This window comes from Aplidium turbinatum, chromosome 7 (assembly GCF_918807975.1).
Source record: "Aplidium turbinatum chromosome 7, kaAplTurb1.1, whole genome shotgun sequence".
Lineage (NCBI taxonomy): Eukaryota > Metazoa > Chordata > Ascidiacea > Aplousobranchia > Polyclinidae > Aplidium > Aplidium turbinatum.
The window spans coordinates 8221053-8237081 of NC_137478.1; the positions used below are offsets into that span (position 1 = coordinate 8221053).

Consider the following 16029-nt stretch of genomic DNA (forward strand, 5'->3'; position numbering starts at 1 on the left):
TGCTCGACAATCCCTGAAAATGTTCGACAATGCCTGAAAATGTTCCACAATGGCTACCAAACCTGTCAAACACTGATATTGATCGACAATGCCTGGAAATCCTAGACAATGCCTGAAAATTCCCAACAATGCCTGAAAGTAGCTACTCTACAATGCCTGACAACCCCTGAATATGTTCGATAATGCCTGAAAATGTTCGACAATGCCTCACAAGCCTGTCAACCACTGATAATGATCGACAATGCCTGGAAATCCTACACAATGCCTAGAAATTCCCATCAATGCCTGAAAGTAGTTAGCCTACTCTACAATACTTGAAACCCCTGAAAATGTTCGACAACCCCTGAAAATGCTCCACAACCTCCCAAAAAGCCGACAATGCCTGACAATCCCCGACAATGCCTACAATGGGTATTTAGAGGTACCCTCTGTGACTGTGATTTGTTTTCAATCGCCAGAATCTCCATAAAGCAGTCCATGCGGAACGAGAATGTGACGTCATCACAAGCAATCCATACGTCAACTTGAAAACGAAGAAAGTTTTATTTAAACAAAAACCAAAAAAATATATTAAAAATAAAGTTGCTTTGCTGTGCCAAGTTTGAAGTCAATGCATACAGCCATAGCTGCTGTTAGCCTTCAAACATCGTTACGCACCACTGAGTTGCATATCTATATGTAAGATATCTATGATCGAACTAAGTCCCTCTAGAGTTGGAGCCGCCGACGTGTCGTACGCGCCACGTATCGAGTTGAATGAAATGGTTGGATTTAGAACTTATATGCACGTTTCTCGTCTTTTGCTTTGAAAGAGAAAAAGAAAAAAAGTGACTGCATAGTGACGTCATGACCGGTCAAATAGTGTTTCAGATTCAAAGACCGGCGCCGGTCAAATAGCCACTGCCCTTTTTTTACGAAAAATGCCAAAGAAAGCAAGATCTTATCCTTTTGCTAAGCCACCGGACAGCACCATTTTAAAGTAATATTCATACCCAAATTTTTGTTGAACATGCTCTCAGAATGCCCCAAATTCAAAGTAATTTTTCAAAATTTTCTGGGGGAGGCCCCCCCACAGACGATCACGCCACCACCACCCCCTCCCCTTTCAAAATTGGATCATTGTTATTGGGGCCCGCAAAGCATATTCCGCACAGGGCCCGAAATACCTTAAGACCGGCACTACATATGTCGGTTTGACACCAACCATAAGCAAATGGTAATTATAATCCGATAGTTAAACAAATTCAATGGGGAACCTAAAATTACTTACATTTTTATCCAGTACTTTACTACTGGTAAAGTCCCAAATTTCTATAAAGGAAAAGAGAACAAATCCATTTAATTGCAGTGAGCAATGCGGTTTTAAGCAAGCGCACATTAACCCTGCGGCTTGGTAAGGTAGGCATCGCGGCTTAGTAAGGTATTTTACATCACCCACTCGTCGAAGAGTGCCTGCTTTTCAATGTGAAATTGCTTTGTGTTTTAGTCACAATTTTCCTTATAAACTCCATTGATTGCAGTCATTAAAGATCCTTCTTGCACTCAGTTCAGTTGCAGAAGAAAAAATAGTATTAGCAGAGAGTGGGAATCGAACCCACGAAATCGAAATTACTACTCTTCTGCCCTAACCATTAGGCAACGGTGTTTGTGATGAAGCATTCAGTTAAATTTCTTTGTATCAAAAATTTTCGATCAGAATATCACGTCTCGAGTCACATGACTGAAATCAGCTGAATCGCAAATGAACATGTCACGCATGATTGCGTACCTTTTCGACTAGTGGGTAGTGTTAAAGTGCCTACCGCACATTACTAGTCGAATAGTTTTTGTACGACTACACAAATGACTTGGTTTACATCTTATTATCAATTATGATGGCCTATTTGGAGAGTTTGCGCAAACCCTTTATTAATTTTTCAGAATCCCCAATTATGATGTTATGTTTCTTTTCATACCCCAGTCCTCAATCACGGTGGCCTTTCATTACTAAAACCTATTATTATGACACAACAATGCGGTTGAGATTGGATTCTACCATTTGATATAATTCCTTGCAAATACCAAAATTGCTCTTTTTGTAACACTAAAGTATCGGTCAAAATATTGGTATCGGCCAAAATATTGGTATCGGTACATCTCTAGTTAAACTCTATTGTAAGCTAATTCTTTTGAAAAAACACATGCCGCTGTGGAAGTTTAGAATTCTGTAAAAAAGGTTTTCTCCAAACTGGGATTTCTCTAAATCGGCTTGTTCGAATAGTAGCAGACCGAGTGTTTACTTATAACCAGAGGTTGTTCAGTCACTAGTTGTAATTGTAAAACCCACTGTTACCTACTTTTTCATATTAAATTGATTTTGTGTTGTAGATGTGAGGTTATTTTAATTTGTTTGTGAAAATTTTGACTTCACATCTTTTATAGGCAATTAATTAAACTTCATAAAATGACTTGCATTGGCAGCAAAGTGTATCAGCTATTGGAATATGGAATTAAAAATAACAATGAATTTTTACCCAACACCACATTTGCCAGCAAACTTTCTGAGGAATGCCAAGAGTTGTTCAGTCGAGATTATGTATGTACAGCGATTGACAACTCCAAAGGAGCTCTATGCAGCACTTATCCATTTCAAATCATTCTTCTATTACATGAAAAACAAAACGATGTGCTTGGGGAAGATTATGACAAAGAATTGTTCAAGAAAAAGGTTTTACAGTCAAGTGGTCGCTTTGCTAGAACTAGAGGGAGATTTCCTGTCCCAGTTCTATTATTTAGAAACAAAGCTGTTTGTCGATCTTCTACACTTGCTCGTTCTCCAGAGATATACTCAAGATCAGGATATGATTACTTTGTACGAGGAGAAACATCTGTGAAGCGAGATAATGACTTCACCAAACACAATGCACATTCTCACGCATCTTTAAATACATTACAAACTAATTGCTCTGACAAAGACCTGGTTTGTTACAGTAATAGCACAGTGTCTCTTCCCCAATCAAGATTATACAAAAATGAAACTTTAAAGAATAAGCTCATGCATAAAACTCAACAAACTGCAAATACTTCAGAGAAGAATAAAGAGTGGCTGTTGGATAGAGTGAGAAAGGCAGATGTTGAACTTTTGAAGATTTTGAAAGTTAATGTGATTTTTGATTTAATGGTTGAGAACAAAAAAGTAAAGTTTGGTGTGAATGTTACCTCTTCTGAAAAAGTAGATTCTAAAAATAGGTATCAAGATTTCAAATTAGTTGGTATCCCTTATCCTGGGTGTGAGTTTTTTGTCGACTACATGCAAAATAACTACACCGGTACAGGGCTTCAATTTAATTGGAATCAAACATTTGTTGATGCTGAGTTGCAAGTTTGTAGTGACACTTTCCAAGTTAATGGTGTGAATTGGAATGATTATATGAAATGGGACTTGGTAAAGATCACTAAAAACTACCTTAAATTACTACTGCAGTCTTTGGTTGGGAAGAATTTTTCAGGACTTCTTCTACATTGTATTTCAGGGTGGGACCGTACCCCACTGTTCATTTCAATTCTGAGACTTTCTCTGTGGGCGGATGGTGTCATACATCAATCTTTAAGTGCTAACGAGATTGTTTATTTGACTCTGGCTTATGACTGGCTTTTATTTGGTCACCAATTCTATGACCGAGTTTATAAAAGTGAAGAAATTCTGCACTTTTGCTTTGAATTCTTGAAAGATATCACTTCTCCTGAATATTCTGTGTTGTCAGGCATGACCATCTCGGAACCTTTGAGCTCTGTTTTACCAACACCAGAAGAAAAAATGTGTAAAATGCACAATCTTGCAGGCCATTCTGAAACATGCAGCAGTGCAAAAACAAGTCATGATAGTGACCAGTTCTCGATTTTGACTGATAATTCCAAAATTCAACTTCCCTATCAAAAAGATGACATTACTGAAAGATTAAATGCCTGGCAAAACGGCTACTTGAATGAATCTGATGGATTGCAATTCAATCTGGACTCTTCCAAATCACGTTCTTTGGGTAGAAATGTTAATGGTGTAGTTGACGATCGTCATCAAAACTATATCAAACAAAGTATTTCAGCCACCTCAAAACCAGCTACTTTACCTTTGACATCTGATATGAATTTATCAAGCGATAAAATATCATCTGGTGTCAGCCATATGAATAGCAACAACAGTTTTTCCAAAAAACAAGATGAAACTGCTGCTTCCTCAACTTTTCAGGGAAGAAAACTTAGTGACATGACATTGATTGATGAGGCTATGCCCAGCTTGGAAACAAATACAAGGTCATTGGCTATCAGCAAAAGTGAGCCTATCACCATAGTCTCTGATCATAGGCTGGTAAAAGAGACTTGCGAAGACCGCACCAATAGTTTTTCAACGACTGATGATGAGTCAAGTGCGAGTTGGCAGGTGGTGCCACCTTTAGCCCAAGACGAGGAATTGTTGGTTTCAGATGCAAATTACAATTATTTTAAACAGAATGCAAAGCATGAATCCAAACCAACACCACTTTCTCAAAACGCCAATGTTCCAAGACGCCAAACAACAGAAACTGAACTGGAGGTTAAATTGCAAAGGAGGAAAGATAGACTTGAATCCGCTCGTAATATCATGTTGCCAATATATTCTGCTGTTGTTCAAAAACAACGTAAAAAGCAGTCATCAACTGGTCTCTCTGGTGTACTTGGTACATTAGTTCATTTTGTGAAAGGAACTTAGGTGCCTTCATTTAATTCTCAAGTTACTAATGGCTTTCCCGTGCAATATTCTGCCATTGACTTTGTTATTTATGACGTTGTCTTCATAAGTGTTGGTCAAAAACAGATTGAACGAGGCTTAAGGAGCCATTCCGTGTCAATTCACACAGTCAAGAAAATCAACCTCTTCGATTTTTCTTAAATTTTACATACCTTTTCGCTATCCTATATGATGAACAACTGCAAAATTTGAGTGAAATTTATTGAGAAACACGAGAGTTATGAAGCATTTAGTTTGGGGGGGTCTGCCGAGGGGGCACATTTTATTTTATTTTTGGCCATGTTTGAGGCCTTATTACTGCTAAATTAAATTAGGTAAGAACCCAAATTTTTTACATGTGATAGTACTTCTGCCAAATATTGAAAAAACAACATTGTTCACATTGTCACTCTAAAAGGTCAAAGGTTATAGACATCCAAAGTTGGTCGTTTCCAGCTCTCGGCTAAAATTTTCCAAAATTTGAAAACCTTGCCAAGACCCTATTTTTGATTGGTTTTGGCTGAAATTTAGTAGAAATGTTGTTTACAGGATTCTCTATGAACTGAGAAAATTTCAGTACAAAATATTAAAGGGGTTGGGAGGTATTTAATGTGAAACATGGGTCGAAATGAAAAAAAGCAAAAAGTGGGGTCCTTTTAATACCCCGGTTACCCATGACCCCAGTAAAAATTTGCACTGAATTTTTTTTTACATATTCACTAAGATATGACAAGTCTACCATGCAAAATTGATCCATGGTTCTCAATGTTTTCTTATAGAAAATATTCGTCAAAGTTTGGACAAAAACGCTAAAAATTAGAAATAAAAATTTTAAGGGGAGTAGGGGTGATCATTATTTTATCTTGCTTTTGGCTATATAAAATGTTCTTGATGGCAGTAGCAATATTATGTGCTTGACAAACGACAATATAGACCTATAAATAAGTTTTGCAAGACGTTTTATGCATAAAGTTTAAGACATTATTATCTTTATGTGTTTTGGTTACACTGTCCGATATCGTTTTGTTCAATCTTTTGGTATTAAATTTTCTTTAATTGCTTGAAGAAGAAGAAGTATATAACATCAGAATGCCATGTTAATGCAAGCCGAAGAACCTGATAAGCTGACATACACAGACTATTTGGAAAATTGGTGTGTTCCATAATTCTAACAAAGAATGCATGATGAGTTTGTGCAATGATTGCTCTGGCAGAGAATGTTTGAAGAGCTACTTAATTGATACATTCAGCAACCAGTATGATCTTGATGATACTATAAGGGACAAGCAATGGGCTCATACTGATAGAACGACAATTAACTGAGCAGCTAAAAAGCCTGGATGACTTTATTGAATCATTGTGTGACACCTTTCTTGCTTTTATTTACTTATTTATTTGCATCAGGCTCAACTCAAGATGGTCAATATTACAATTAAACATAAAAAGTAGAAACAAAGCAGATACTCAGCTCCGAAGAGCTGAGTCGTAATGTACCAAATACAGCTTAGAAGACCCATCACTTCATTAGCAAATCACAATCAAGTTACTTGAAACAAAATTTAGCTGATGATGAAGTCGTAGTACTACTTGATTTTGCTGAGAACTACTCTACTCATTTATTGTCCAAGATGCCGTGCAAGGGTTCCATTGGGACAACACTCCTGGCAACCCTTCACTCTTTTGTAATAGACTACAAAAAAGATGGAGCTTTAACATTAAAAAATTTGGTTGCAATATCAGATCACTTGGAACATTCAACAAGCACAATGCATACATTCATTAACCAAATAATTCCAATTATCAAATCACTTGGTAATGTGAAAAAATGATCTATTTCAGCGATGGTGCTGCTTCACAATACAAAAACCGTAAAATTTTTATCAATCTTTGCCATCATTCAACAGATTTTGGAATTGAAGCTGAGTGGCATTTATTTGCTACATCTCATGGCAAAAGTCTATGTGATGGAGTTGGTAAAACCACCAAAAAATTAGCTGCATGTGCAGTGCAGTCGTGCAAGTCTTCACGCAGCAACCACCAACCAAATTCTCACACCACAAGATCTTTTTCAATGGGAGCAAGATCAGATTTCTGGGTTTAAACATATTTGGGTTTCTTCAACTGAAATTCAAGACCTCAACACAAAATTTGAATTGGAAAAGCGATATGCATTGTGTAAAACAATAACAGGCACGAGATCACATCATTCTTTTATTCCACAATCATGTGAGTCTTAGAAAATGCGTCGACTGTCAAATGATATTTCACATACCCTTGTGGATGTGGTACGAGGTCAATCACAACCCCCAGAAAATGATGCAAATGTAGGCCAATATGTGGCTTGCAGATATGATTCTGATTGGTACATTGGCATTATTTGTGAAAAAAGCTATGAAACGCAAGACTTCAATGTTCAGTTTATGATACTAAACAAAAGCAACAAATGTTTAAACTGGCCCAGACTATCAGACATCAACAAACATGCTGGATTCCATTTCATGACATTATTTGTTCAATTGCTGTGCCGAGTATCCATGGTTCTTCTGGACAACAATACAAACTGAGCAATGAAGATTATGACAAAATTTGCCATTTTGTTCACTGATAATGAGGACCACGTCTACATGGTATATATATATAGGCTCTACATTACAGTTGTCAAATATGTAACAATTGCTAGAATCACAATCAAAAATACACTTCAAATGTTTTCTAGTATATATATATAGTTCAATATTGTTGTATTTTTTTTTGAATTTTTCGTTTGTAATTTTTAACGTTTTTCTCCAAACTTTGACGCATACTTTCTGTAAGAAAACACTGAAAACCATGGATCAATTTTGCATGGTAGACTTGTCACGTCTTAGTGAATTTGTGAACAAAATTTCGGCTTGCATTAACTTGGCATTCTGATGTTATATACTTCTTCTTCTTTATGCAATTAAAGAAAATTTAATACCAAAAGATCGAACAAAACGATATCGGACAGTGTAACCAAAACACATAAAGATAATAATGTCTTAAACTTTATGCATAAAACGTCTTGCAAAAATTATTCATAGGTCTACATTTTTATTTGTCAAGCACATAATATTGCTACTGTCATCTAGAACACTTTATATAGCCAATAGCAAAATAAAATAATGATCACCCCTACTCCCCTTGAATTTTTCATTTCTAATTTTTAGCGTTTTTGTCCAAACTTTGACGAATACTTTCTATAAGAAAACATTGAGAACCATGGATCAATTTTGCATGGTAGACTTGTCATATCTTAGTGAATATGTAAAAAAAAATTCAGTGCAAATTTTCACTGGGGTCATGGGTAACCGGGGTATTAAAAGGACCCCACTTTTTGCTTTTTTTCATTTCGACCCATGTTTCACATTAAATACCTCAAAACCCCTTCAATATTTTGTACTGAAATTTTCTCAGTTCATAGAGAATCCTGTAAACAACATTTCTACTAAATTTCAGCCAAAACCAATCAAAAATAGGGTCTTGGCAAGGTTTTCAAATTTTGGAAAATTTTAGCCGAGAGCTGGAAACGGCCAACTTTGGATGTCTATAACCTTTGACCTTTTAGAGTGACAATGTGAACAATGTTGTTTCTTCACTATTTGGCAGAAGTACTATCACATGTAAAAAATTTGGGTTCTTACCTAATTTAATTTAGCAGTAATAGGGCCTCAAACATGGCCAAAATTAAAAAATATGTGCCCCCTCGGCAGACCCCCCCAAACTAAATGCTTCATAACTCTCGTGTATCTTAATAATTTTCACTCAAATTTTGCAGGTGTTCATCATATAGGATAATAAAAAGGTGTGTAAAATTTAAGAAAAATCGAAGAGGTTGATTTTCTTGACTGTGTGAATTGACACGGAATGGCTCTAAGTACATGAAATCATTTCGATGTTTTTGTGCACCATAGGAAAACAGATGTATAAAAGAATACATAAAACATTTGGTTTTGCTTAGAGCTTCCCAAAAAAGCCTTAAGTAATAAATATCTACCAATGTCAAAATGCTTTATTTCTAAAACGTGTCTTTTCTCAAATATGTAACTAAGCATAAACCATTTAGTTTTTATGTTTTGTGATTATTTTGTGTTGATTGCTATCGTGGTTTGTCCTAGTTGTTAGTGGAAACTTGCAGATACTAAACCAGAAAATGAATTTGTGTTTGTATGTTCACTTCAGTCGTACTATTGCACAGTGTTTAAAGCTTTGTTTGCAAACTGTGACTGCTTGCCTTTAAAACGTTGAAGTTGCTTTTAACCTTAGAAGACCTAAAACTTGTAAGCTTAGAAACTAGCAAATGCTCTGCTTTCTTCGATGTATTGGTAACAGTGAGTGTCAGAGAAAACCAGTTTCTTACTGCAATATAACTATAGCATGAGTTTTAAAAATGGTTTTCATGATTGGTCAATGGTCCTGTTTTGAATGGTAGTTTAAACCAGCGGTTTTCAAACTTTTTAAATCACGGACCTGTATTTTTCACACAAAATAGTTAGGGATCCCAAGTGTTTTGTTTCAATTACAAATCATTAATTTTACAATGAATTAAACATGATAGTTTATTATCGTTTCATAATCCTTTTGTGGACTTTCAAAGACCCCACTTTTAAAACCTCTGGTTTAAACCATTTCAACAGTTTACCATTAATGCATATTAACTGCCGTATGTGGAACATGCTAAGAGGCAATCTGTGGGAAAATTTATATCCAGTGGGGCAAAAATGATCACTCTATATAAATGTTTGCTTTTCCATCTAACATGATAGAAAAAAGTGATGCCTACCAATTTTTAGAACTATAGCATTTATGGTTTTTAAAAAATAAAAGTGATTGTTTTTTTTGCCCCACCCGATGAATTATGTTATCAAAACAATGGAACATCAACTGTGTTTTAAGCATGGTACCGTCACATTGCAGTCATACTTATGCATCTTGTACAATGTACAGTTTTCCCCTTGTGTTTCTAATATTTTGTTGTCTTACTGTAGCATGCAATATGCTTTATTATATCAGCTGTTATTGGCCATAGTTTTGCCCATTCACTGTTAATGTGTGTTTTTCTCGATCTGGTAATACAGTACTGTGTCTGGCAATTTTATTCAAGTTTTTTGGCTTTACTTTTATAAGCAGTGTTTTTTTTACTTTTTGTTTATTGAAGCAAATGTTATGCAACTTGTGCTATGCTTCTATCTTAAGTTGTGCTTTTGGAATAATAGGTTTCTAACCGGGCTGTTGCGGTTTTTATATAAATCTTTGTTATAATTAATTATAAGTCCCTCAAATTTTAGCACCCAATTTCCCTCAAAACTTTGTAACTCGTGAACTACCGGGAATAGAAACTTCATTTTCAGCTATCAAGACTCTGAACTATAACATTTCTTTCTACTCTGAAAAGTGTGGCATATCAGCTCGATTGTGTGGTGTCTAATATCTCTAAACTACGTTCAGAAGCTGTTGGCATAACAGCAAAGCCTACATAACTTTTAATAACATGTTTCTTATATATTATGATAACATAACAGTTGCAAAAGCTTGAAAACTATTTCAGTTAGCATTATTGGTTTTTAAGTTGGGACTTTAGTATTGTGTGATCACAGAACATAGCCAACAGCCTATTTGTTTTTAAATTGTGTAAAAAACGCAACGGCCTATTGTCAGGGTCATTACTGCCAGTCGGTTACTTTGATTGCTTGCAAACGGTATGTAAAACTGTGCTCGTCTTGTATATTTTGTGTTTAAAATTTTTGTCGCAAATGCTTCCAGTAAGCTAAGGCTGTTTCAGCTAGGCTTATCTCTCGGGCATATAAATGTTTGTTCGAGTGAGATTTTGGGAGTTACCCCAGATCAGAGGCTGGCAGCTACCGGTCGTACAAAAATCCCTTTATGGGCATTTTGCACAAAACTGCATGAATTGTCGTGTAATCGCATTTGTTGTTTATGTTCAAATAATATTGTTCACTCTGTTTTCGCATTTGTTGCTTGTTTTCTCACACTTCGCTGACCAGTCCGTGAATGCTGATCAGCAACGTACGACGTCAGTTTTTCAACACGTCCGCACTTGATTCTGTTGGCATTCTATTAAACCTTGTTTTGATCAAAATTTTTATTTATCTGCTTGTGATGAACAAAAGAATCCATCCCAAGGCAAAGCGGTTTATTAGTGGTTAACAAACGGGATGTGATTGGAATGATACGCGTTCTCTTGAAAGTGGTGTTTTGTTCTGCGCAGGGTCCTGTTTCGTGTTCGCTCGAAAATCGCTTTCAAATTGACTCAGCCGCTCAGTTGGTACGCTTTGGTAACCTCAGATGCCACTCGTGGCTAGGCCAAAAGTCGCTCACTGTTGTCGATTTGGCTATTTGTAGCCTACTGTTTGTTGTGAAATTGTATTCACGCATTTGCGTTGCTTTCATGCTTTTTATGGCAAAGAAAATAAATTTGTTTCTCTAGCTACTATTAACGTAGTTTTTGCGTCATCAAGACAACGCATTGTGACGGAAGCAAAGTTTCTCTCCTATGAACAATAACATGGATGGCAATTGATGCGACCTAACTGTTTTTTACGTTGTTGAATCCAGCGGTTTTCCCAGCCAACTAGCAGAATCACTCGTTTTATATTGATTCAACGTCTTCAGACTTAAAGTCAATGTAAAATGGACGGGTTTTTCAGCAGGGCACTCGGCCACACCAAGTATAGAATCAATGACGTAGTTTCAATTGTTTTTATGGAAATATGAAGAGGTTGGTTTTTATTGCATGTGAGGAAAGTAGTTCAACATGGTGTTTCCTTTTGAAAACTAAACTACTTGCATCCCTCAGCGGAAATTTTGGCTGTTGATAACTATCATGGACACCAAAGTTGCAGTTCGCGTTTGGAATTGTAGGGATAGAAAACATGTTTTGATTGAGCAACATATAAAAAGCGGAAGTATTGTTGCAAAACAGATAACCCACTGAACAAAATGTTGTAATGGCTTCTGATTTTAAATAAGTAGCCCATCACAGAATGATAACTATGATAAAAAAAAAAGATAACTATTTATTTTATCGTGACAATTAAGAACCTAACTGAAAAAGTATGAACAAAAATGAAAAAGTTTTGAAAGCAAGTGTTTTGCTTTCGAAGCAAAATGGGCTGCATCGGACACCTCAAGGGTGTAAAGAAAAAGTGTCTGTAAAGAAAATAAAGACCAGTGGCTTTCAAACTTTTTTGGACTTCGGTAGACTATAAAAAATAAATACGGAATGGATGGTCAATGGTCATGAATTTTTGTTTGGATGCAAAACAAAGCGTAGCCTACATAAAACATAAAGTGTGAAACTGTGCATCCAATGAGAGAGTGCGATAGACCGTAGCCTTAAAAATGCACAGGAGGTCGTCGAGTCTGCACTCTCAAGCAGGGTTGAAAGTCGTTAGTCAAAAAGCAATGACTACTTCACTATTCGATAGTGCCCAAAAAAGCAATGACTTTCCGCTATCGATACTTAAAAAAAGCAATGAATAGCAATTACTAAAAATAATTTAAAAAAATAACGAGCAACCCGCAAACTCGAAAAAACAAGCCCAAACTTGCCAGAAAACCGCAAGATTGGCAACACTGTTAACGACTCTCACTGGAAAATTCTAGAACATCACACAACTCAGGCGAAAGAGAAATTGAAACAAGAAAACTAATCGGGAAAAAATGATGGTTTGCGAAAATGAGAGAATTGAAAGTAGTTACTTTTATACTTGTGATGAAAGGAAAAGCGAGATGTTTAATTTTGCATCTAATTTTCTTTTTTAAATTTTCTCTTTCGCCTTAGTTGTGTGATGTTCTAGGCGTTACCACTCTCACTGGCATGGTTTTTCTGAACTGTGCTGTCGCAAAATTTTCCTTAATCCTTTAAAGTTCGTAAACCGGAAGAGGACTAGGTCGGATAATAATCCGACAACTAAATCTCGTAAATTCGTTTTGACGACGAAGTTAGTGAACAACAAAAAAATGATTCAGCAGCTCTCCTAAATATCGATTAGTGAAAAACGAATAACGATTTCGTTGCTTGCATAAAAAAGCAGTGAATAACGCACATTCGATATTTATTTTTAAAAGGAATGGGTATAAGCATTCGATATTCAGAAAGCAACGAATAACGCTATCGAATAGTGACAACTAGTCGACAGTCGTTACTTCCAACCCTGCTCTCAAGTAGCCTCCGGTGGCACATTGACTTTGTGCATCTTCAATATTTTTCACTTCTAGATCGAAACTGCTACGTTGAACAAACTATAGGCTACATGGCAGGAAGTACTTAAAATTACAGTAGAATTCGCCTGTAACGGCCCCTCTAGGGAATTGCAAAAACTGACGTTGATAGACGAACTACCGCAAACTATTCCAAATGTATAATCCAGTCAGGTTTACTGTGTAACTGACAAAAGTCACGCAGAAAATACGGTAAACAAAGAAATTGCTTATAAAAAAAATAACCCACAACGAAAGGTAGCCTACAGGAAATTTGCGCAATGCAGCTCGTTACATGCAGTAGTAGAGAAGTTCATTGTTTATTAGTAAAAAAGGCATTGATCTTCAGCTGTTTCGGTTTTGACACAGTTGTTTAAACAAAGGTCAACTGTAGAGCTGCTTTTTACACGTGATACGTGATTTTCGGTTTTGACACAGTTGTTTGAAGGTCAGCTATAGAGCTGCTTTTTACACGTGTTACGTGATTTTCGGTATTGACACAGTTGTTTAAAGGTCAGCTGTAGAGCTGCTTTTTACCAGGGCCTCTGAGAGAAATTTTCACTAGGGGTACGAAGAGTCATTCCGGGCCCCCTTCTCACTCCGGGCCCCTTTTGTCTTGAGCAAAAAGTGTGATGTTTGCTTAAGCGTATTGCACACCACACAACATTTTATTGCAGAATTGGACATCTGTGCGCAATAATAGTATCAGGCTGCAATAAAACTATTATTTTGTGTTGTGCATATTATGTGATCTGACCCTCGCCAAATTCTGTATCCTGCATTGAATTCGTGTGTCAGTTGACTTGTTGATGGTGCTGTAGCCTACTGCTGTTGAGAGGTGTCGCTTATTGTAGGCTAGGCTACATCTTTAACGTAAATTTTTAAATTCATATTTTTATTTCTATTAGATGTATAGCTTATAATTATTCATGAAGAGGACACTATATGTGATGTCGAAAACGTTGGATGTAGTAGGGGAGACTCAGGTAAGTCGGCCCAGTGGGCAAGTTGGCCCACTCTAAATAATTTTTTAAGTACAATAGTTATTGTGACGTATCATACACATACCGAGAAAATGCTGTTTAAACTACCTTATTACCAGGTTGGGAGGCTCTAGCAAGCAGTATAAACTTGTGAGCTCAATTTTTGTATGAAAAATTGTGATTTTTAAAATTTTTGGATTTTAGAATTTTTTACTTGTCGTGTGAATTTTTTCTTACTATATGTATAAGAAAGGTTATTATTTAGTGAGTGCAACGCTAGGGTAGTTATTAAGGCTCACTTTGACGGTGAAGCCGTTGTTAGAAGCTCGGTAGTTTGACATAAATTTTAGTTTTTACAATATGGCTGCCATGCAGGGAAGTTGGCCCATTTTGTGGGTGGGTAAGTTGGCCACCATGGCCAACTTGCCTTTATGAGGTATTATATAGAATGATAATGGACTAATTAATACGATGACTTATTTTTTCAAGATTGAAGCATCAAGTATCCAAAGTAAGTAAATCGCGGCTTTACATCAGCAATCAATAACAATAATTCACTTCCTCACAGATTGCGACAACTTATTCCTAACCCATATTGTAATGATAGAATATTGGTAAGTAATTAGATTAAGAAAGCCAATCGCGAAAATATGTCTCAGCAGGTGTATGAAGAGGGTTAAAAATGTTGAGGAATGGTGTGAGTCAAAGAAAAATATGCAACCACTTCTCAAGCGACGGTCTAAAACGTACCCCGCTTCGGAGATACATTAAAAAATGTTCCGATATTGGTACCCATGCAAAATGGGGTTTGTACTGCAAACAAGGTTTTACCTATCAGTATCGTTAGGAACATAAAAGCATGCCGTTTCAGCTACATGATATTTGATACAGCCTTCATTATTATCGAAAGTTTATTTGGTGTAATGCGAAAAACGTTTACTGGGGTAAAATACTGCATTGTAATAGTAGATTATATTATAAACCATACCGGTACATGAATGCATACAATGTATGTATGCCTGTAGCCTGTATAAAACCAAGCAATAATTAGAAAGTAAAATGGAGGAGAAAGATAGCTTTTCCACTGCTTATTATACCGAGAGATGGACACGTTGGCCAGGTGGCCAACTTACCTTCTATGGTGGGCCAAATTACCTGCACAGTCGGGCAAGATGGTCCATTTTAATTTTTTTGGAAAACTTGAAAAATTACATACCTAAGAATGTTGGTATGGTGCAAAAATATGTCCACTTCTAGAGTAATAAATTCTCTACTCTTCAATAGCATTCGCTTTAACATATGTTTTGTTATTAGCTCACAAATTCAATTTTTCATTTTGCTGGGCCAACTTACCCGAGTCTCCCCTAGTTTTTTCATGTTTTTTTTTGTGTGTTCAATGTTAAATCCGTTAACGTTACTGAGTGTTATATGTATCTGGTACAAGCCAAGCTCTCTATCAAGGCTCAAACATAACATCTTGTTAAAACATAATCAAGTTAATCATCTGACCAATCCTAACCTTTTTTCATTAACTTTTGCATTCACCACATGCCCAGGCCCAGCACTAGCAGATGTGAACGAGAGAAGTCACTTCTTTTGACTCTGGCTCCGGTCCTGCTCCGAAAGTATTCTCCGGCTCCTGCTCTAACTCCGAAATTCGTTTTGAAGTGAAATAAGCGTGAAACTACCTTTGTCAAATCGATTTTAAAAAACAAAAGCACCCGGGCATTTTGCCTGGGTTTTTCTCAAACCTGCTTTTGCTACACTATGCCCCTCCCCCCCAGGACAAGAGAATAACTAATTTTTGTGATTAATTTAGGGTGCTTTTAACAGAACATTTTTGCATGTAAAGCAATAAATTACCACTTTGGTCTCCTAATTTGCTCGCAAAACACTCGATTACCTTTCTGGGCCCTTTTGCTAGATTACGGGCCCCCCAGGAGTAAAGAAGTAACTTTTAGTAAAGAAGTAACTTTTAGAAAGAAGTAACTTTTATGCTTGAAATCAATCGTTTAGGATGGTTTTAAATAAACATTTTTGCGCGTAAACTATAAAACCACA

At 36.4% G+C, this 16029-nt stretch overlaps 1 protein-coding gene across 1 annotated transcript; it reads left to right on the forward strand.

Annotated features, from left to right (window-relative positions):
* The first annotated feature begins 2443 nt into the window (after window positions 1–2443).
* Window positions 2444–4760, forward strand: LOC145773715 (uncharacterized). Its single transcript, XM_082584850.1, has one exon. It carries the CDS (start codon window positions 2444–2446, stop codon window positions 4724–4726), a length of 2283 nt encoding a protein of 760 aa, XP_082440976.1. The 3' UTR covers window positions 4727–4760.
* Window positions 4761–16029: the final 11269 nt, after the last annotated feature.